Source organism: Physcomitrium patens, chromosome 2 (assembly GCF_059467195.1).
Source record: "Physcomitrium patens ecotype Gransden chromosome 2, ASM5946719v1, whole genome shotgun sequence".
NCBI lineage: Eukaryota > Viridiplantae > Streptophyta > Bryopsida > Funariales > Funariaceae > Physcomitrium > Physcomitrium patens.
In genome coordinates this window covers 25,469,226-25,493,381 of record NC_143411.1, presented here as the reverse complement: position 1 = coordinate 25,493,381, position 24,156 = coordinate 25,469,226, and the positions used below count along the sequence as shown (strand labels likewise).

At 34.2% G+C, this 24,156-nt stretch overlaps 1 protein-coding gene across 1 annotated transcript; it reads right to left on the bottom strand.

Moving 5' to 3' along the window:
• Positions 1-9,679: 9,679 nt before the first annotated feature.
• On the bottom strand, positions 9,680-13,272 carry LOC112273443 (myb-related protein Pp1). The gene is made up of 3 exons (XM_024502249.3): positions 11,749-13,272; positions 11,487-11,616; positions 9,680-11,303 (listed from the first exon to the last, which is right to left on the bottom strand). Exons 1-3 carry the CDS (start codon positions 11,891-11,893, stop codon positions 10,109-10,111), a joined length of 1,470 nt encoding a protein of 489 aa, XP_024358017.1. The 5' UTR covers positions 11,894-13,272; the 3' UTR covers positions 9,680-10,108.
• Positions 13,273-24,156: the final 10,884 nt, after the last annotated feature.

Below are 24,156 nucleotides of genomic sequence, written 5' to 3'. Positions count from 1 at the left end.
GCTCCACTTACACGCTTGACTAGTAAAGATAAATTCCAATGGAATCAAGAAGCGGAAGCAGCATTTGAAGCCTCAAAGACATCATTTGTCTCTGCGCCAGTCTTATATCGTGTTGACTTTTTCAAGGCATTTTTTATGGAAATAGATGCATTTGATTTTGCCTTGGGTGCAGTTTTATCACAAATGGGATCACATGACAAACTTCATCCGATAGCTTTTCATTCAAGAAAATTCTCAGCAGCCGAGATCAATTATGAGATCCACGATAAAGAACTTCTTGCGATCGTGGATTCCTTTCAAGAATGGCATCATTATCTAGAAGGCGCTTCTAGTCCAGTCACTGTATATACAGATCACAAGAACCTCGAGTATTTCATGTCAGCACGCGTATTGAATCGTCGTCAAGTTCGTTGGAGTATGTCTTTGTCAAGATTCGAGTTCATTATCACTTATCGGCCAGGAAAACAACAAGGTTTGTCCGATGCTCTATCTAGACGTTCTTATTTTGCACCAAAAGAAGGAGATGCAGCTTTTGAGCAACAAAGAATAGTCCTCTTGAAATCGGAGCAATTTCATCTCCGAGCAATGAAATCAACATTGACTGTTGATTCAACTTTTCTCAAGCAAATCCAGTCCAGTATGTCCTCAGACCCTCTTGTTCATGATATCGAGAATAATTCTTTCAAGTCTCGTCATCCTTCTAAGTTCGAGTTCAAGAATAATCTATTATATTTTGAAGGACGCCTATATGTTCCAGAAGGTAAAGCACGTTTACGTGTTCTTCAAGCACGTCATGACTTTCCAGCAGCAGGGCACTTTGGATATAATAAGACTTTGGAACTCATATCAAGAGATTTTTGGTGGCCACAAATGTGGAAGTCAGTCAAAGACTTTGTACAATCTTGTGATATTTGTTCAAGATCAAAAATTCCTCGTCATCGACCTTACGGACTTCTTCAGCCATTACCTATACTAAAAAAACCATGGTCTTCTGTTTCTATGGATTTCATCACAGATCTTCCAAGCTCAAGATCTTATGATTCTATATTTGTGATAGTAGATCGTTTCACCAAGATGGCACATTTTGTGCCATGTACAAAATCTATCACAGGTGAAGAAACAGCTAAGCTTTTCATTGATAATATCTATCGCTATCATGGATTACCTAAAGATATCATATCGGATAGGAGAACTCAATTTGTCTCAAGATTCTGGAAGACCCTTTTCAAGATTTTAAAAGTGGACATAAAGCTATCTTCGGCTTTCCATCCTCAAACTGATGGACAAACAGAGCGCATAAACCAAGTCTTGGAGCAATATTTAAGGTATACTATCAACTACCAACAAGATGATTGGACAACCCTTCTGCCATTGGCAGAGTTTGCTTATAATAATACGGTACATTCTTCCATGCAACAAACACCTTTCTTTGCCAATTATGGCTATCATCCACAACTTGATACTTTTGATTTTTCAAAAGTTGATAATCCTGCAGCAGAAGATATGGCAAATCGGTTGTCAGAGTTACATACAATAATGAAGATGCAATTGAAGGAAGCTCAAGAACGACAAAAGATAAACGTAGATCTATATCGTAAGGAGCAATCACAACTCAACGTGGGTGATAAGGTATGGCTACTTTGTCGCAATATCAAAACTACTCGACCTTGTGACAAGTTGGACTATCGTGGGCTTGGCCCCTTTTCTGTTTCTCAATAGATCAACCCAGTTGCATATCGGTTACATCTACCGGAGTCAATGAAGATCCATCCTGTATTCCACGTGTCTCTTCTTGAACCATATAAGACAGTGGATATACAAGGAAGAAGATAAATGCCACCACCTCCTACAGAAGTAGATAATAATGAAGAATTTGAGGTGGAAGAGATATTAGACTCAAGGCGACGTCAAAATAAGCTGGAATATCTTGTTCATTGGCGCAGATATGATATTAGTGAACGCACATGGGAACCATCCAGGAATCTAGGAAATGCATCAGCTAAAGTCAAAGTTTTTCATCAACGACATCCATCGAAACCAAGATGAAAATCTCTCTTATAAAAGAGACAAGATTGAGGCAAGATAACATTCAATTTCCTATCCTTGTTTGTAACTTCTTTGCATTTGTGACGCTAATTAGATAGAGAGCCAACAACCAGCGGATTCAACTCAAGAACCTTCGTTTGCTGACCTGCCAGATGAGACATTACGATTGCCACAACCTTCAAGACGACGCAATCGACATGAAGATCTTCAAGAACGACATGTTCTTCCTCAAATAGATGGCGAGATAGAACACGTTTGGTATCACGATTTGGGAAGGAACTCCCAATGTTTGGTGATTGTGTTAGAAGTCGGAACAACTCCTGATAGTGTTCCAAATATTCTATTCGAAGGAAGTTACGAAGGCCTCAACAATGATCAAATAACTGGGTGGTCTTCCCGCCCTGGTATGGGACACTACCGATGGTTGAGAGGCCCTATCAATCATCTTCGAAGAGAACAGAGATCAGAGTATGTGGCGAATACAATTCGTCGCATCATAGATTTCCTCAATATATGATGACCACTCCTCGTGGAACTCGTCTCTAGAAGGGGGGGTAATGTCAGGGCCATAATCATGTAAGCTAATAATTACATATAGAAATAGGTAGAAGTAAGTAAAAGTAGATAAAAGTAAGTTAATTCCATAATATTTAATATGGAAGCTTCTTAGAAACTTCCTAGACGCTGCTTTGACTTCATAGGTGTCTTTAATTGACTTTTTGGATTAGAAACGTGGTCAACAAGTTGGCCATGTGCCACACATGTTGTTAGCTTGAAGATCAAGCTAACTATGTGGCCCACACGTAGAAAAACTTGCCTTGTAAGTCAAGGCATGTGTCCTACAAAGTCAACACATATTGGAGGTCCTATAGAACGTCGCCACGTAGCCCCTAGTTAGATAGTATATATAGAGACAAGAGTGAAGGCTTCTTCACTCTTGTCAACTCTTTTCTTGCTCCTAGTCCAGGTTCAAGAGTCTTTAGTTTCTTATCTTGTGGCAATAGCCATTCCAGTTTCTTTTTAATATACATACTTGTTTATATTTTGACTTATTTTATCGAGATAGCCTTTTTGTGTATATTTTCTCTCATCGAATCTTTGTGCTTGACATAAGGTTTGATTTAGGATTTAGGATTTGATCTAAGATTTGGTTTAGGATTTAGGATTTATATAAGGTTTGATTTAGGATTTGATTTAGGATTTGGTTTAGGATTTAGGGTTTGTCTAAGGTTTGGTTTAGAATGTGGTTTAGGATTTAGGATTTGTCTAAGGTTTGATTTAGGATTTGATTTAAGATTTGGTTTAGGATTTAGGATTTGTCTAGGATTTGATTTAAGATTTGGTTTATCATTTAGGATTTTTCTAGGATTTGATTGAAGTCCATTAGGATTTCAACTAAGATTAAATTAGAGCTTAATTGAGATTTATTTAAGATATATTTGTGATTATTTTGATATTTTTTAGGACTTCTTAAGGATTTCTTTGTGGTTTATTGTGGATTTTCTTTCAATTCCTTTAAGATTTCTTATTATTTCTTTTGTAATTTCTTTAAGTTTTCTTTTGAATTTGATTAAATCTTGTTTAACATTATTAAAGTTTAATTAGAATTTATTCAGTATTCCATTAAAATTAAGATTTTGTTGTTGCAATTTCCATTCTACCTTCTAAAACGAGGTACTCAGTACACTCTTGAGTAAGACTTCACGTAATACAACAACTCCTTTGTGCCTTTGCCCTAGCCCAGAACAGCATGTGTATGGACGACCGACTACAACTGCATTGCACCTCCACATCCATACATCAAACACATCAGACAAACAAAATCAAAACATCAAACACACCCAAATCAAGAAAAGACCTCACATACCTTTTCAAACTTGAAGAAGCAATGGAAGAACTACAAGAGAACTCCTCACCATTGCCACACCGAAAAGGAGATTGAAACCCTAAACTTCTCACATATATATTTTTTGAAATGAATAAACTTCTAAAATAGATGAAATTTAATTCACTAATAAAGACTAGTGTTCTAATGCTAGTATTCGGAGAAATATTCAATATAGTCTACTAGTTTTGAGTATAGAATACTATCTACTTCATTGTCACCTTAAACCAAGAGTTGTGACTCTTTGTGTAACACTTATACACATAATATATTGTGTGAGAATTGATCATATTAATATATAAGATGTTTCCAACACAAGCTCCTTGTCCGGAGTCCGGAGTCTTTTTCCAGTCTTCGCCTCCTGGAAAACTCTGATGCAGCACCGCTTGCACTCTTCACGTCCGAAGAGGGGAGGCCGCTGGCCCCCGCACATCCACTTCATGCTCTTTGCTGATAGAGTCCACGGTACAGGATTCGATGTATGGTGGGCGACCTGGGAGGCTTGGAAAAAAATCAGAAGCGGGCTTGCTTTCCAACAACCTACAACTGCCGATGCAACAGCGAGACAGTGTCTCTTTTGGAACGGGGAACTACTCACACCCCAAGGCAGCATGCTCGGAGACTCCTCATATTCCTACGGAAGCACTTGGATGCGAAACCAACTCATTCAATCAAAGGATCTCTAGAATGACAACAGCCGACAGTGGAAATCCATTGAAGAACTTCACAGATCATTGGGAAGGCGCCCCACTGATCAACAAAGATCCGAGGTACTCGCGGCGATTCCGGGAAATTGGAGCCTCCTCCAATCTCTAGCCTTTCGAGAATTCGAATGGGTCACAAACGGGACAGGAGACGCGGCTCCAATTATTCAACTTAGAGGCCCAAATGCAGGTGTCTGCTTCCACCATCACGCAGAAGATACCTTCATCTCGACCACTGACGAGTTGGTAGATGTAACCGATTGGACCCTCTATTGGGTCAGAGTGGCAGAAACAGGAGGCGATCTACAGTCCACAATCCTCAATCCAGAGGAAAAATTCTCATGCCCCATTCTTCGCATGGGGCTAGTTCGAAATCTCCCCTTCGATCCAACGGACTGGAAATGGAGAGAGATTTATAATTTCAAGGAAGCGGATTTCTTTAATTACGTCACGAAGCGAGGGTATTATGTGGCCTCGCGGGATAAACCTCACCGAGCTCGGCTTCTAACACTGCAAGACCGCTAGGGACTCACCGAACCAGAATTTAAAGAGGCATTGAAGATGATTTGGGAGCCCAACAAGACCGCGAAAATGCAAACTTTCCTTTGGCTTGTCAACTCGGGGGGTCTCCCCACTGGCAGTTAGAATGCCACACTAGGATTACCAGGAGAATGCAGAGGCTGTCTCGCGGGCGTATCCGAAACCCCCAATCACAGCCTCTGGTTATACATCGAGCTTGGAGGGACACAATTTACGCCGGTATGGCACGACGCACCCACTTGTAAAGTACACTCACCTCCTGTAGTTCAGACAAGAAAGCCGAACAAGCAAAAGAGTTTACAGTCACTTGGTGCATAAATGACATATTCTGTTCAGGCGATTTCCACTCCCCTAAGTGGAAATTATCCCCCGCACTTATTGACCGGGCAACCCCAGGAGGGACCTGATCTCTCAATCGTAATTTTTATTATTATATTAATTTTATCACTGTTTGTTTTTAAAAATTAAATTAAATTAAATTAGATGGAATTTTCTGGAAATTTTTTTCATCTATTTCTTTTTTATGGTCAAAGAAGGATATCCAAAATATTTAAATTTTAAAAATTAAAAATTGTCATGAAATATAAATTTTTGGCTAAGAAAATTTACAAAAAAATGCAAGTAATTTTATTCCTAATTCTATTGAAGACAAATAAAAAAAAATTTAAAGACATTATGGTTTTAAACAATATTAGATTTTTTATTTTTCAAAATTTTCTAAGAATTTAAGGCTTGCTAAACCTTGGGTTGGTTTACAGAAGCATAGTTTATTTTTTGTTTATTATAAATCAATTTAATTGCAAAAATTAGAGTTTATAAGGATTAATCATGTTTTCTTTATTTATTTTATTAAATATTTTATAAAAAATCACCATAAAGAAGAAAGAAACAACTATCACCACCTCTTATTAAAATGAATAACAACTAAAAACATTGGGCAAAAGAAGTCTTGTATTTGAAGTTGTGCCAAAATAAATTAAAATGTCTTACACATTGATATAAACATGGTATGTGTGTATTTAAAATTTATTCAAAAATCTTTCAAATGAAAATTTATATATATATATATATATATATATATATATTTATCTCTCTTCCTTTTTAATGTGGAAAAATGCTCCATTTTTCGGCTACCATTTCTTCTGTGTTCTAGGTTGTGAGAAATGGTACCATTTTCTGTATGTTGAGCAATGTGGGCCTCATCTTATAATTTAAATGAGAGAGGGGCCATATTTGCAATAGTAAAGTGTACTAAGATAGCCAACCTATTCTCGACTACAACCATTTTAAACCTATCTGGTGGTGTATTTCTGATCAATTTGACATGATACTACTAATCAGTTCTAACACCTTATGGTTTCACATTACTTAATTCACAAATCACCTCAACTCTATAATGCCATTGGGTAAGAAATCAAGAATTTTATGCCAATTCTAAAAATTCATCAGAAAATTAAGCACTCTTGATTTTGTAACCATCTATTGGTTGGAATTAAGTTGGCCTATATGTTGGATTTGGGTTGAAGAGAATCTTCAACTGAAACATTAATATGAATTCTATTTTGGGGCAAAATTGAGTGAAAACACTTCAAATCTTTCTATTTTTTATTTTTTCATACATGCTGAAATACTCACTGCTGCATACATGCTAAAATGCTTACGTTATGGGAAATGGGTTGGCACTTGCATATTTGAATATGATGTTTGCATGGATCATAATTTGCCTGCTGCTGTGCTGCAAAAGCGCAAGCGCGGGACCTGGTTCTCGGAATGCTCAAATGGCCAACAGGAGCGGCGTCGTCGTCGTCCCTTCCGAGGCAGCAGCACTACAGGCGCAAGTTGAAGCAGCAGTAGCGGAGCCAGTATTTTCTATAATACTATTGCTACTACTGCCAGGACGCGGAACAGAAGATGCCATGAGGGGCGACTGACATTGGACCGATCTCCAGACCTGCCTGAACGGAAAGACTTGCTTGGATCGACTCCTAGATTTAGAGCTCCCACCTCACCGATCGCCAGGACCCCACATGTCTAGGTTCTTTGGCCACGCGCGATGATGGACCAGCTACATGAGTCCCTATAATTACTCATCTGCAAGAACAATTAATGGACTGTCTTCTATTAATCATTCGACAGGAGGTCGCGAGCAGCTGCGTTCGCCCCAGACAACCTACAGCAGCCTCAACCTAAGGACCTCCTTTATCGCGGGGCGGTGTGGTTGCTAATTACAACAGTGCTTTTTCCCCTAGACTTGTTCCGATTTCGAGAAATCGTCTATAGCTGGTTACCTCGTCGCACGGTACGAAGGGGATGAATGATTCCCCCCTTAAAATCATGAAAAGGTCGCAGACTTATTTTGGAAGTGGGATTCCATTCCGTTATCTGAAGTATTATGTCCTTGATGAATCCTTTCGCAGCTGCAGCGTTTGGCACGAATGGCTTGGAACCAGGTGTCGTCCCCGTGCACGCTGTGTTGATACAACGAATGAGCTCGTTTCCCGATAGTACGCGGTGTGATCCATGTTTAGCTGGAACATAAGTTGAAATCATACTTTTCCGATTACTGCCTCCTGGGTCACACATTCGTTACAGTCATCTAAAGGTCCCCGAAATACTGTGGTAACTCCTTGCGAGGGCCACTGGAATGTACATCAGAGTCCAAAAATAAGCTGAGCTCACCACTTGAGCAGCAACCCAACTACAGTGCGGCATCTACGTGGAGACAGAATCCATAAATTTGGCTCAAAAGACATGAAGCTTTATCTCTTCCGTGAATATACAATGGAAACAGCCACAACGCTCGTCACTTCAGCGCATGCAGTCAGAAGATACGTCCAGATCACAATGATGTGTGAAATATGCCTCTCTGCGTACCAAAGCGGCTCGGAACATCTATTTCCCTCTCGAACCCGTCATTTGTGTCAACATTGAACAGTTCGGTGCCTACCAATAGTTTGGAATTGTACTGGGTGTATAAATAGAGGTCTTCGCGAACGCATGCATCATCAACACAGGCTCTGCAGTTCGCACAATATCGTGACGATGACATGCGGTCGAAGGAGATGGCGAAGTGCCATATTTACTACGAAGAGGAAGTAGAAGATTCTAGGATACCCCTTTCAAAAGTACAGAGTCCGCCCAAGGTTCTATTTTGTCAGCACCATCATAGCCTCATTCCTTCCCAACGTTTTAAGCGGAGTCGATAAAATATCGTATGTGTGGACGAAATATATTCATTCAGCTGTATGACAGTTCCGAACGATATTTATTGGAGAGTGGGTTTTTAGCGGGGATGGAGTCGAAAGAAATGATTTTCACAACGAACACATGGTTTGTTTTAATGCGTGAAAACGAGAGTTCAGCAGATTGGCTGTGAGGCTTCGGTTTGGGTATTACAGCACAAAGAGTCTTGAGTTTCAATTTTCCTAAGTTTAAAAGGGTCATTCTAGTGTAGTTCTTCCGACACTTTTTATGTCTTCTTTCTGAAAAAATCATGAACTCTCAGTATTTGACAGGAATGAATATGCAACATCTGAAATGAGCAAAGAACTGTGTTGTGTTATTTTTAGAGCGCCAAAGCATTGTTTATTTTAAAGTAAACTCTGGAAACTCAAAATGATCCTCATTTTTCTTTCTTTCTTATTTATTTATTTATTTTTTAAACATCGTCGTTCTCTTGGGAAGAGAATTCCCACTCAACAAAAAGATCATGGTTCTCAAGAGGAGGGGTTACACAAATATGATACCCAAGAGCAGTCCTGTCTAGCGCTTATCATGTGAGCATCATGTGGGCCACCGACAGGTCAAAGTGCAGTGATGGCATTCACACGAAACTCTTTTTATTCCTCTGAAACCAAGTATCAGGTGGCATACCCACTTTCCAAGTCCATGGCTTCGAAACCCAGGTTTCAAAGCCTTACTCACATTCGTTCTCATCTCTATGATTCAGCAAAGTGGTACGCAATAGACTCGGATCAACAGAGGTTTGTATGTCATTTGATCGCTTTGGCATAATTGTCTCTGAAGCTGTCCTCAACAGAAAGTCTCTCAAATTTAACCATCGAATATCGCTGTGTTATCATCATTAAGGAAAGGGCAGCATTGATTGTTATAATATTCGAAGCATGTACTATTAGTATGCAGTGAGACAAAACACCCAATGGTGAATTACAGAGTTGAACAAAGTTTAGTTCTCCGATTACCTTCCACACCCTCGATGCAAATCAACAATGGATCTTGAGGGCTGTTTCCGTGGCAATCGACGAAATGATTCTCAGCCGGTAATTATTGAAGACAATAGCTGTTCCGTGAAGGTCTGAGTGACACGGAGCTACAATCTCACTGGCAATCCCACTCGCGAATATTCTATGACTGAGGAGCTGAACTGTTACTGCCAATGATCATCAATGATGTGAAGAGTTGCAACATCTGTCCTAGAGTCCAACTTGAGAAGTCATGCCATCGCTGCTACCTGAGAAATTGTATCATACTCATGCCCAGGTGATTGCACAAACTGGTTTGAATTGAGTCTGAAAGTCTCCAAAAATATTACAAATGCAATAGCTGCTGGTGTACGAGCGGCGCCAAAAACAAGTTGTCAATTACAAGCACCCTACTATCTCATGCTCAACTATCTACAAAATTTGTGCTCTGTTCATGAATGCTCCGACCATCGCAGCTCTCAACTCTCCCTTCTCTACACATCCAGCATGGAGTAGAGAAGGGGCATTCATTGAGTTCCAAATGCGAAGGTCGAATTAGCATGATCGTCGTCATCTCTGCCAATCACAATTTGCCGTCAGGATTGGTGCTCATCCCCTAATCTGGATGTCATGGTAGCAGAACCGATAAAAATTTGTGCGCGCTGCTATCCAACATTGATCTTTCGTCAATGTGCCTACTCGTTCGAAATATTTAACTAAAAATGCTTCTGTTACAAAGAATTGAAGTGCAGGAGCGGGATGTTTGGAACTCCAACTTGGTGCAACATTGGTGCTGTGGAGCCAATGCTGAAGCTTGGCGGCTTCTGCGAGGCCAATTCTAGCTCGGAAAAGAAATAAGGCTCCGGAGGAAAAGCCTCCACCATCGCCACTTGCTTCCTGGACCAGAAAGTCTGTTCCCGAGGTAAAACCAAGTTATTCTCAGATTGTTCGACGATATTGTCTGGGTGAAGCAAAGGATAGTTCTGGGGCAGGAGGTCGAAGCACTCTGAATGGCTGTTGCTGCTACCGCAAGGACTATTCGTGTAAGAGGAATCACGGTCAGGGGCATTCAACGTGCTCGTCGGAGAAAACTGGTTATCAATATCCGTGCACGCTCCGGAGTAGTTAAAGCTGGATCCTGCTCCGGAGAGAGAATGGCTGTCAGACACTGAGTTCACCCGAGACAAGGAAAACATGCTCGACAGTCTAGCCGACTCTCGGCTCTCAAGGTCAATCCGGGATGCCGGCAAAGTGCCCCTTCGAGATGTAAAGAACCTCTCGCTGGACTGGGCTGCTACTGGAAAAATGCTGGAGGATCCTTCCATTGTGCATTGAGATCCCTTGGGGTTATACTGAGCGGAGACTAATTCTGGAGCACCGCCAGTGCTCAAATCAGAGATATTGATGGGAGAGTCGTACGCTGAAAACTGTTTCATGTGCGCTTGGGGAGCTTGTAATGACGACTCCCAGTCTAGAAGGAATGCTTGGAGGTTGACAGGGTTCGCGGGCGAATTGTCGAGCTCCACAGCTCCGAAATTTGGTCTCAAAGTCTCAGCAACCTGGGCCTTCCAGGTGTCCATGAAGTTGGTTGATGCGCTATGGTTAGGATTCGTCTTCGTGCTCAGGTTGCACTGCTGCAGTGAAGGTTTTAAGTTCGATGCTGAATTCAAAGATGATTGCTGAGAAAGCCTGATCTCAGCCTCAGCACGCGCAATTTCCCATTGCGACGTATGGGAGAGGTTGGACGAAATCGTGGGCCTAAGAGCGGGAAGGATGCTGTCAAGCAGGAGCTCCTCTGCGGTTGTCGATTTGTGTGTCACAGGGTCAATCCCCATTTGCAGCAGACGCTTCTTCAAGTGAGTGTTCCAGTAGTTTTTTATCTCGTTGTCAGTGCGGCGAGGAAGATGACTAGCTATAGCTGACCATCTGCAAAAAAAACACAATAACCAGAGCCATCGTTCAAAACACTAGGTCCGCATTGTTACAAAAGAAGGCTACCACATGGAACTTCGCGTCGAAAGCGTCATGAAAACACCGCCAAGACGATCGCACCAACAATGTTACAGAAGGATCAGAATTAGAGGGTTTTATAACAGTTAGAGGCATCACCTATTGCCCAGAATTGCATGCAGGTGCACAATCATCTGGTCCTCCTCTTGTGAGAATCGACCTCGCTTGATGTCCGGCCTAAGGTAGTTCGTCCACCGCAATCGACAGCTCTTGCCACAACGCTGAAGGCCTGAATTTCACAAGAAATAAATAAAGAAAGAAAGAAAGAAAGAAAGAAAGCCGTTTCGATAAAAATGTAGAAACGAACCAATGCATTCTGCTCCATCACTACTCGCTTATCCGGTTGCAAATGAATATGTACCAGCATTAAGAGGCAGAGAGCGCCAGCTTCCATGGCCGTGATTCTGAATGTAAGCCAAGAGCTTTTGGTCCTCATCCGGTGTCCACGGCCCTTTCTTGAGCCCACATTCTTTCTCGCCTACGCTACCCAATGGAACCCTAGTCATGCTTACAGATAATCCCTCTGTACCAACTCTACACCAGGTCTCGAAATTCTCAACCTCAAGCAGAATGTACAGAAATCGGCATGAACTTCACCACCTTAACCTCCTCAGGAAGAAAGGCCTACAGCTACAAGCCGCATACAAGCTCAACAGATCAAGCAGGACTAGAAAGAACTGCACTTCTATAAACGCTAAAACAAACCAATTGATACTCCGACCACACGGAAACTCTCCCCAATTCTGCAGTCCCTGCGTCCAGTTTCAGGCAGCGTCACGAATTTACTTTTCCACGCATTGTCTATGCACCTGTGAGATCTGCGAGAAGACTATCAACCCAGGACGTCCCGTGTTTTTCCTTGTCTAGACTCACATTTCACGCACGCACGCACACACATTCATACACCCAGGCCTGCAGTGGTAACCGCTACGAGAACAATACGGCTTGGGGTGTATGTGGAGAGGCCAATATGTGGCACTGTACTGAGGACCTCGATGAATCCACGAGCACCCGCTGCTGCGGAAGCATTAACTACCTCCGCGGTCAACTACAAAACCACGAGCCCATGCAGCAACGAACGAAGATCCCACCCGTCGATGGGGCTGACACTCACAATCCGCTTTGTGAGCGCTTTGCAAGGGGCAAAATCCCCGCCTTGCAGTACAAAATCGCAGTACAAGAGGCTGGTAACAAAATCCACCCCGTGCCCGATCCACAGAAGCGACCCTTCTTCCACTTTTCTATCTGCCCCCACGAGTCCGATTCGGAAAGTGCCTTGTCTTCATCCTGTAATCCTCGCGCGTCGGGGGTGAAATGCACATGGGTAACCTCTCCAACGATCGAAGCACCAAACCAGATTTAAAAGAAAAAGAAAAACCAACACAAACCAAAGGAACAACAACACAATACCAAAAAGGTTGGTTTGCTATGACTGGGACACATGCCCCCGTGCTTCGATCACGACAGCCTTGGATGCGAGTGTTCAATGCTCCGATAAATAATCGCCAGCGAATCGGGCTGCAAAATTTTGCCGATGATAACGCTCACTCTCTCTCATCCCGTGCCCCGGCTCTCCACTTTCGCGACAAGCCGTGCCCGGTCTTGGAAAGGGGGATTCGAACTCTGGGGCTTTAGGGTTTAGGAGAATGAATTAGCAAAACGTGTGTGTGTTGGTAGAGTGATACAATCAAAGAGGAGATATTAATATGTGCATTACTGGGAGATATTTTTTCTTTCTTTTTTTTAAAAAAACCTGGTAACTTTTTTTCTTTTTCTTTTTAAGTAACACCCTCTATTGAAGCAAGATTATTGCTGAGTGTTAAGAAGGGGTATTCTTGGAGGATCAATCATCAAATAGGAAAAATTGGGTTGCTTACATTCTTAAAAATAAATAAAAAAATAAAATAAAAATCATACATATTTCTATCATCTAATACTTACTGATGAATAACATTCCAGTGGTATTCACAAGAAAACAATATTATTGTACGTGAACAATTAGTTTTCTATTTGTAGAAGTTTATCAAGATGATGTACACATGATTATCGAGTGAATTGTTTTTATTATTATTATTGATTGTATCACTGATTCAAATGAAGAAATGCCATTCAATGAGTCATTCAACTTATTGGGGCCTATTAAGAACAGGCTGTGTCTCCAATAGTGCAAGGGCATTGAAGAAGGGGATTTTCATACTGAGTGCCAATGGACAATGCCAAAGGAAAAACTTGGCAATGAGAGTCTTCATCAGTCCCCCCCCTTTCAAAAGCACCCAGAACTTTCTGCAAGGCTTTCGTGAAGCTGTGTGATAATGGAGGACTTTTCCATAATTGGTACCCCTTCCCTTCTTCCTTCTACTTCTTCTTTGTCTTTGCATGTGTGTGTATATGTATGTACACACACACACACACACACTTCTATATATATATATATATATATATCAACTCTTGTTGTATGGGTGGTGAATGCAATGGGACACGCGTGGAATTGTCACCCACTCGAAAAGCTCAAATTGAATTGACAATCTAAACAATAGCCACACATGCTGATTGGACTATCCATGCTCTTCTCACTACCATTGAAGTCCTTTTTGTATAACTTCTCAAACTTTTTAAATTTATGATTAAAGAGTGTGTTTTCTTTGTTTGTAAATTTAATAAATAAATAAATAAAAATGAGAAAATGAAACACATTCTAATCAAATCTGTAATAACTTGTCAATGGTGTGTTTCCAGTGAACTGTTAAGACTAAGTTGGTTATTAAGAGCATGATACAAACTGCATGGTGCCAATTGGAAACCAAGTCTAGCTGACAAAGACTTCAATTTGCTGGTCCAAATTTGTCTAATCGTCTAATTGGGATAATGACAAAAAAACTTTCAATGCATATATTTTTCGAAAGAGTAGATGTGTAGACTTCCTCAATTAGCAAGATTCTTAGGATCCTTTGATGTCCTCCTAATCTCAATTAGCAAGGTTTGAATCCTTCAATAAGCTTAAACCAAATCCACCTTTTGCTCTCTCCTTGTTCTCCAGGCTCAAAGACAACTCGGGGAGCTTCAAGATGCTGTTCCCGATGTTGGAATTGAGTTTCTAATGAAATTCTACTGAAAAGCTGCCCAAAGAGAGGGCAAGAGATGCTTGATGTGTAAGTGTGTGTTTTGTTAAGTTAATTGGGTTTCAGGGGTTCATGGGTTTTTGCTAACCAAGTTTAGCCAGTTTGCCAACCAGAGGATGTGGGTTTATCTGAGGTTTTAATGTGAAAAAATAGAAGAATTAGTGAAGCCTGTGCAAAGAATAGAACCTTGATGGGAACAGATTGGGAACTCAAGTTCCCCTTGGACAACAGTCAAACCTCTTGACTTGATGCTGGTTCAATCATTCTCTTAAAAATGGTGGCACCCATCAAAGCTTAACATCCGTTGAAATCTTTTCATTCTTTCCCTTTTGCATGACTATGTTGCTTTTTGTAACATTATTTACACACCTCTCTATGGTGTGACGAATTCAGCTACTTATCTATAAACATTGAAAATATGTTATTACAGGTCATTTCATTCATTCATTCATATGTGCATATGTAAGTTTTGCTTTTTTCATCTTTGCTTATTTAGAAAGCCATAGGTGGAACATTACAGGGAAACTGCACAATTGCTAAAGCATGGACTTGAATCAACGTGGTAGTCAAACAGACAGAAAGTAGTGAAACAAAATCTGGTTTTTCTTAAAAGATGTGGGTATGAAAACCTCCGAGTAAATGTTTTCCTTAAAGAATTCAAAAGGTTATGTTGTGGACCAAACCACTTAAATGCTCAAAAGGAATTCTAGTTTTCCCTCCCACACCATAAAGTGAAAGCATCCCTACACCATTTGGCTCACTCCCAAATGACAATCAATGGCCACCAGATTGAATTTACTCTTTTTCCTTATTAAAATCAACCTGTATTCGAATAATTGCAAAAGTCCACAATCATTTTTCATTTTTTTATTCAAGAGTAAATATGAGCTTCACTGTTCTTTAGCTAAGTTTGGTACGATGGTGTACACACAAGCAAAAATCAATATTTCTGGAATTACGGAAGTTTACTATCATGGAATTGCTAAAGCATGGACTTGAATCCATGCTTTGGCCACTCCTGCTTTTGTTGAAGGAATTTGTCCTATTTTTCTTACCTTTTTTCTTTTGTCATGTTTGAGTTCCCTCCCTTTGGAACCTTGTCATTTTTTGAGCAGAGCAGAATGTTGTTTGTCCACACCCACTGACTTTTAGGGTTTGGTTGGTACCAAATTTTGTCCATACATTTTGGATTCCACTTGCCCTTTAAATACAAGGCGAGGACATTAACTTATCCATATGCTCCTTGTATTAGACATCGGATTTGTGGGTTGTTGACACAAGAAACCAATAAAAAATTATTCACATTGAGGTTTTCAATTTGCACTGTCGAAGGGGCAGTTCTTAGTACAACCAAAATTTAAGAAAGTAATGAAACAAAATGTTGATGACAATATAACATCAATTGATGGCAAAATAAAATTTTAGAGTGGGAACCAAGAATGTGGTGTAGTGCAAAATATATGGAAGCTGACACCCTGGAATTAACCATCCTTTCATTTGCATCAAAGGACAACAATGGGGCCCAGAAATTAGGTTAAATTGGATGATTAGTTTTGTGTTTGCTACCAGACAAATGTGGATGGGGGTTGTACCACTCATCAAACAAGTATCCAATAAAGATTAGAGAACAAGATCTTAAAATCCTTGTTGATTGGTATGCTGTAATATTTTAATAGAAATCATCCATCTATTGCCCATGATTATTTCCATTTTAGATACTACTTAAATTGGTATATATATATATATATATATATATATGTATTTTAATTTTATGTTTTTCTTCTATAATTTCAGATCAATAAATAAATAAATAAATGTTTTCTATTCATTTAAAAAAATTTGGCATTATTCATTTAGAAAAAAATATACTATTTTTTTAGTTATTGATTTGGATAAATAAATTTTAAGTACAAAGTAAATTTTTATTTCATTTAATACAAAAGATTTACATGTAATAATATTGATCAATTAATTATAATACTCTCTAATAATTTCTAATGTTAGTTTTAAGTTTTAGCTTTAGTGTAAGCTTTTTTGCAATAAATTCTCATCCAAAAACATTAACTATATGTATAATATTATTTTAAAGATATGTATACACATATTTGTAGAGTGTGCATTATATAATATGAATTTGAATAAACATATACATGCATGTTTGCATGTAATTTATATTTAAAATATAATAATTTTATAATATTTAAGACTTCAATTAATATTAAGTATTTTAATTTGTAGATTCTAAAGTAAATAAAATAAAAATATCCTTGTTAGTTTCTATTAATTACTTTTATCTAAAATCAAGCATGTATGGTGCTTTTAAAAATAATTTTATTAAGAATATTATCTATATATATATATATATTTAAATTAAGATGAAATTAGATGAAATCCTTTATATTCTTCTATGTTGAATGATGACTTTTAAAGACATTCATTTTATCTTACATACACCACAACAATGAGATAAATTGAGTATCCTTACCATTTTGCTGCAATTAAAAAATTTATAAAAAATTTATTATCTAATGGGCTTTGTTGGTTGTCATTAGTTCCACTTATTGACTATCATTATTTTCATATGTCTCACTAGCATTTTCTTGAGATGTTTCTTAATAAGGTCTTTGAAGATTGAGATGTAAGCAATAATGTCATTCTTTAAATGGTTGAATTGATTGATGATGTTTTTTACGTTGCAATATCAATATTTAGTAAATAAAAAATTAATCTTTCCAATGGCTTCTAATTCCACCAATTATTGATTACTTACTTTAAAATAAAAAAAATTGACTTTGAAATACAAATGTTACAGTAACATAAAAAATTATAGATATTTCTTATTTTTTTCATTTATTTTCTAAGCTAGAACAACTCTTCTAACATACCTCTAATATATTAATTTTCTTTTTTTGCACAATATAGACTTTATTCAACTATACAAACAAATGATTGAATTACTTATAATAATATGTTTTAAAGTTGCACATGATTTCAATGTTATATAGTTAGATTTTATTTTATATTGGAAAGAAATTAGAAGATGGTTAGTATCACAAATATACATATTTATGTATATAAAAGGAGTTAGATAGAAGATAAATATAGTTAAATTTGATAATAACTTATAATAAAGCTTTTTAAAAGCTGTATAGATGCAAATTTAACTTTATATGTATTTGTAGTTGATTGATAGGTTAGAAACTTAGTCAATAAGTTAGCTACATATTGTACGTATTGGTAGCTTGTGATACAAATTAATCATATGAAAAATATATAGGAAATTTGTCTTGCAATTTAGAAATGTATTAGAGGCGTTATAGAACGTCACCATGTAGCTCTTACTTATATAGTATATATGGAGGCAATAATGAAGCCTTCTTTACTCTTGTCAATTCTTTTTTAGTCTTTAGTCTTGTTTCAAGAGTCTTTAGTCTTCTTATTTTTAAGAATAGTCACTCTAGTTTCAATATTATACTTATGTTGAGTAAATATCTCGTCTTCTCAAATAACACTTAAGAGTATTAATATTTAATTTGTTATGATTCATGTCCTTGATATTATGTTTATTAATGATATATGCCAAGAAAGTTTTTTAAGGTATATATTTGTACTAAAATTATAAAAATTCAAATTAACATTTTAATTAATAATAATAAAAATAAATATCTTCAACCATTCTATAAAAATAATTTGTACCATCTAAGCATTTTTTTTTATCATGGATATACATATTTAATTAGATTAAAATAGTTAAATAAAGATAAATAGAAGCAAATAAATTTAAAAATATCTTATAAAAAAGCTTCATAGATGCAAATTTGAGTTTTTATGTATTTTTAGGTAATTGATAGATTGAAAACTTAGCCAATAAGTTGGCCATGTTTTACACATGTTAGTGATTAATGATACAATTTGGCCAAATTAGTGATTTGTGGCAAAAATGTTGGAGATCTTATAAAACATTATCACATAGCTTCTAGCTAGATAATAAATATAGGTACAAGAGTTTTTTATTTATTTATTTATTTATTTTTATTTTTAAACAACATCTTTTTCATGATAGAAAAGTGTATTGACTTTTTGATTCTTTATAAATCATATCTTTGATAGTTTGATAAGAGTACTATTCACTATTCTTATTTTATTTTAGAAATTAATGGATTATCTCACTTCTTTGTTATACTTTAAAGGTTGTAATGTAGTATTTCACGAAGTTTTTTTGAAAATACATTGGATACTTGGCTGTAGAAGGTAAAATGGAACTTACAGTAAGAAGATCCCAAAAATTCTAATAGAATTCTAAAAATACTCCAATTAAATTATAATAATTTTAATCAATCTTTAATTAAATTTCAAAAGAGTCTTAAAGAAATTTAAAAAATAAATAAAGAAATCATAAAATAATCTTAAGGAATTATATATAATAAAAAAATCTTAAAAAATTATCAAAAAAATCTTAAAGAAATATTAAAAATAAAAAATCTAATTGAATGATAAACAAATTATAACCATATTTTAATCAAATTCTAATTAAATCTTAAATAAAATCTTAAATAAATTCTAAATAAATCTTAATCAAATCCTAAACCAAATTATGAAAAAATTCTAATTAAATCTAGATCAAATCCTTGATAAATTTCTAATTAAATTCTAAAAATATCCTAATTACATCTTAATTAAATCCTAAATTAAATTCTAATCAAATTCGAAATTAAATCCTAATCAAATCTTAAACCAAACCTGAATAATATCTTAATTAAATTCTAATCAAATCTTATTAAAATTCTAACCAAATTCTAATCAAATTTTAAATCCTAACCAAAGCCTAGACCAAACCTTAATAAAATCCTAAATCAATTCTAACCAAATTTTGATCAAATCTTAAATACTAATTAAATGCTAATCAATTCTTAAATCAATCCTAATAAAATCTTAAATAAATCTTAATCAATTACTATAGCTATTTTTAAATTTAAATAAATATTAGTTGAATCATTGATATTGATTAAAATTTTACTTGGATTTTATTCCAATTTTTTTTTAAATCATATAAAATTTGAAAAAAATAAAATAAAATAATTAAAAGAAAAGATCTCAAAACCTCTCAAAACCTTCCTTTTCCAACTTGAATGTTAATCTCTCAAAAAATAAATCTTCTTGTTAAATCATTCAATTATTCTAAAAATTAGCTAATTTTTAGATATTTAAGTTTAAATTGCATTCACCAATTTTTGCTTCAATCAAACTAATAAATATTGAAATATAGAAAAAATCCTTATTGATCCTAAATTTTAATTATTTAAGTCTATAATCCACAAAAACTCTCATAACCTTCAATCTAATAACTCAATTGACATCAAATTTTTTACACATATTAAAAATAAGTATACTAAAAAATTAATAAATTTTTACCTTTAAATATGATATGACATTGACAAAATCATCAAATTTTTGAACTTCTTTTTATTTCTTAAAATCTAAACTCCTTGAGTACACCTCACTTTGAAAAGATCTCAAAACCTCAATATATCTATAAATAGAAATATTAAGACTAAAATTTTAATATTTTTTTATTATTTTTATTATTTTTTTTTATTATATTTTTTTACTAGAATCTTATATATTAAAATAATTTCTTTCTTCTTTTACCTAATTTCTTTATTATTATACAACAATGGACTATCTACCTTCAAATTAATATCTTTTATTTTCTAACATTATTTTTTTTAAAAGAAAGTATACGAAATTGTTTTTTGGAAATTTTTATTTGATATAAGAAGTTACAAATTATTTTTCTATAATTTTTTTTTATAGATTTGTCAAAGTTATCTATTTTAGAGATAGAAGGAAAAATTATGGATACTATACTTGAAAAAGTAAAAATAAATTTGTAACTTTTTCAAATCTTTACAAACTTGTGAGTTCTCTTAAAGTAGAAATTTTATATATTATCAATATTAACCATGGATGTATTATTCCTTTCTCTATGAAAGAAGTCTATAATATATTCAAATATCTTCAATAAAAAGTTACTCATATAAAAGAAGTAAGTAGATTAAATTCATAAATGAATTTGAAAATTTTTATTACTACAAGTACAAGAGATATAACCATTAGTATGCTTGAGAAGTTTGATGGAACAAGATCAAAATTTTAAAAAAATTACAACAAATCAAGATTTATCTAAAATTATATTATTCCAATATCTTTATAGATTTGCTTAAGTTGAATTTATGAATGCACTCACAAGTAGAAGTGATCTGTTTTTATTTTTTCTTTTATTTGAAAAAGATATAAAACTTCTATATAATCTAAATTTATTTTTAGAAGTATTTACAACCACATTTAAAAAAAGTAATTAAAAAAAGATAGTAGAAACAAAAATTCTATGTTTTTGACACATGTTACAATTAATTAACATATGTGTTGTTGAATTCTAAAATATTGCTTGTAATTGTCAAGGATATGAAGTTAAAATCACCAAAGGATCAATACATTCTTGTATCTCTTAAAAAGACTATATAATCACTCAAAGAAAGTATAATATTAAATTATTATTAAAGACAAGAAAACTGGGGTCTCTTAAAAAAAGACCAATAACAAGAAAGACATTGACAAGAGTGAAGAAGGCTTCACTCTTGCCTTTATATATACTATCTAACTAAGAGCTACATGTTGATGTTTTAGAAGACCTTTGACTCTTGTCTTATTTGTAAGTCAAATTTCTTGTATGTATGCCACATAGTTAACTTGTACCACAAGCTACTAATGTGTGAGATACATTGTTATGTTATGTGTGTTCTTGCTTAAAAATGCACCAGGCATCTAGTAGTAGAAGGTAAGTAAAAAAGTAACAATAATCCTACCAAATCTAATTGAATCTTAAACAAACTTTAAGTAATCTTAACCATAATAATCCTAATAAAATTTTAATCAATCCAAAATAAATTTAAAAGAATTTAAAAAAGAATTATAAAAAATATATAAATTAATCTAAAAAAATATTAAAAAATATTAAAGAAATATAAAATTAAATATCTAAAGAAATATTAGAAATAAAAATCTATAGAAATAAAAAATAAACATTAAAAAATATTAAAATTAGAATTCTTAAATAAATCTTAAATAAATATTAGATCAAACTTTAATAAAATCCTAATGAAATCTTAAATCCAATACCAATTCTAGTAAAATCCTAGTAAAATCCTAATAAAAACTTAGATAAATCCTAATTAAACCTTAGTCAAACCTCAATTAAATCCTAGTCAAATCCTAGTCAAATTCTAATCAAATCTAAACAAAATCCTAAACCTTAACCAAACCCTAGATAAAATCTACATCTTAATAAAACCATTAATAAATCCTAATTAAATCTTAGATTCTAAATCAATTCTAATCAATCCATAGTCAAATTCTAAATCTTAAAGAAAATTCTTAAAAATCCTATAAAAATTTAAAAATTCAATAATTAATAATTAAAATATTGATTTTAGCTCAATCTTTGCACACCTTAAAATAATTAAATTAGCAACAAGTACAAAAAAATTTGAAATAGATGGCACATGTCAATAGCAAGAAAAGTTCTTAAAATCTCTTGGTTGTTGGCCACCCTCCTTCTTTGACTTATATGTTAATCTTTCAATATAATTTTTTCCTCCTTGAATTGCTCTATAATTTGGATTATATATAGATATTCTAGTTTAAATTACTGTTACTAATTTTTTCTTCAATTGAACTAGCAAATATTGCCATATTACAAAATCTTTTCTTAACCCTAAATTTCAATTATTTAAGACCATAACCTACAAAAATCCTCATACACTTCAATTTAAATGATCGATTGATTTCAAATTTTTCATACACATTTATAAAAAGGATAATTAAAAAATTTCTAATTTTTATTTATAAAAATAATAAAAAATTCTAAAAATCTTAAAATTTATAATTTTTTTTTTTAATTTTTTAAAATCCAAATCCATTGAATATATTATTTATTTTAAAAATCTCCCGAAATCTCAATATTAATCCAAATAACATAAAATTAATACTCAAAAATTTCTCCTTAAGTTTGCTTTCAAATTCCACTCTTTGATTTGCAAAAGAATCTCAAAGTTACTATAGGCACGTGGTTTTGTGCATTAGGATCTGATTTTGATATAAGTTGACTTTTGGTCCTCTCAAAATATCAATTTTTTATAATTTGAAGTAATTTTTACTTTAATCTATTGTTAATTGTCTTTTAAATATGTCTATATCAATTTTTTATATCATTTACTTTGATTTGGCTTATTTATGCATCTATAAAATAAATAGAAGTTTCTTCTATAAAAGACAATATTAAGATTAAAACTTTTATAAACTTTCTATTATTTATCCTTATTTTTCTACTACATCTCTCTACTAGGATCTTTTATAATAACATCCATATTTTTTTTTCTACTATATAATCATGTTACCACATGACAATGTGGCTATCTTGTTGGCCAAGTTTTTAATCTACAAATCAACTACAAACACGTCCATAGTCAAATATGCATCTATAAAGCTTTATCATAAGATATTATTAATTCTATTTATATTTGTTTTTTACTTAATATTTTTTATTTAGTTAAATATGTATGTTTGTGGCATTACCTTACCTTCTAGAAACAAGTTTTAGTAGGAGTGGCAATCATATCTTGAAGAAGTCGAGAATGTTGTAAATTATATTTTCCACATATTTTGATTTTTGTTCCCTTTGAAGGTGGTTGATAGGTCTTCTTAGCCATCAATAGTGTTGCATATTAGGGTGAAAATACCATCTCGATATTTGATCATTATTGACGCCTTTATAACTACTTTCAAGTAAAACATTTGAAACATTATCAATTACTTTTAATAAAATCATCAAATATTGGGAGACTCTTTCGAGATCGTGATATTAAATACTTTATAATTAACCATTTATTTAAAAAAAATTATTTTTTAGGATCTTCATTTCTATTATATTATCTTAAAAATTGTGACAATTACAAAGTCTTGTTGAATAAGTCAACAAATGGTATTTCTTAAATTGAATCTATTAATTATTAATTTTTCATCTTTTTAGTACCATAAGGCATATAAATTTTTTAAAAAAGAAGATAGGTGTAATATTTTTTTAACATTGTTTCTTTTATAGAAAAAATCTGTTATCTTTTATCTTAATTTTAATGGATATTATCAATGAAAAATATCAACTTTCTTTGATGCATTTACAAGATTCTTAGATAGCTCCCATGTATATTTAGTAGTATCATATCTTCATCAATAAATAAGATATTTCAACCTATTTTGGTTTTTTCTGGAGACTATGACTTCTTTGACTTCAAATTCTTAATTATTATCTTTTTTTATATAAATAAGTGGCATTTGTCTTCTTTTTGGTATAACTATTGTCTTGTATGGTTCAAGAAGAGATATATAGAATATATGATAGATTTTCATAGACTTTAATAGATACAATCAATAAGCAATTGGATTGATTTATTTAAAAATAAAAAATGATCCAACTTTTTATAGGGGTATATAATCTTGATATTAAAATAAAATAATCATGTCTTATTGCTAATGTGGAATTGAGATTTTTTTTAGAATAGGCATGTGTATTGATCTTTTGTCATTTTTGGGCC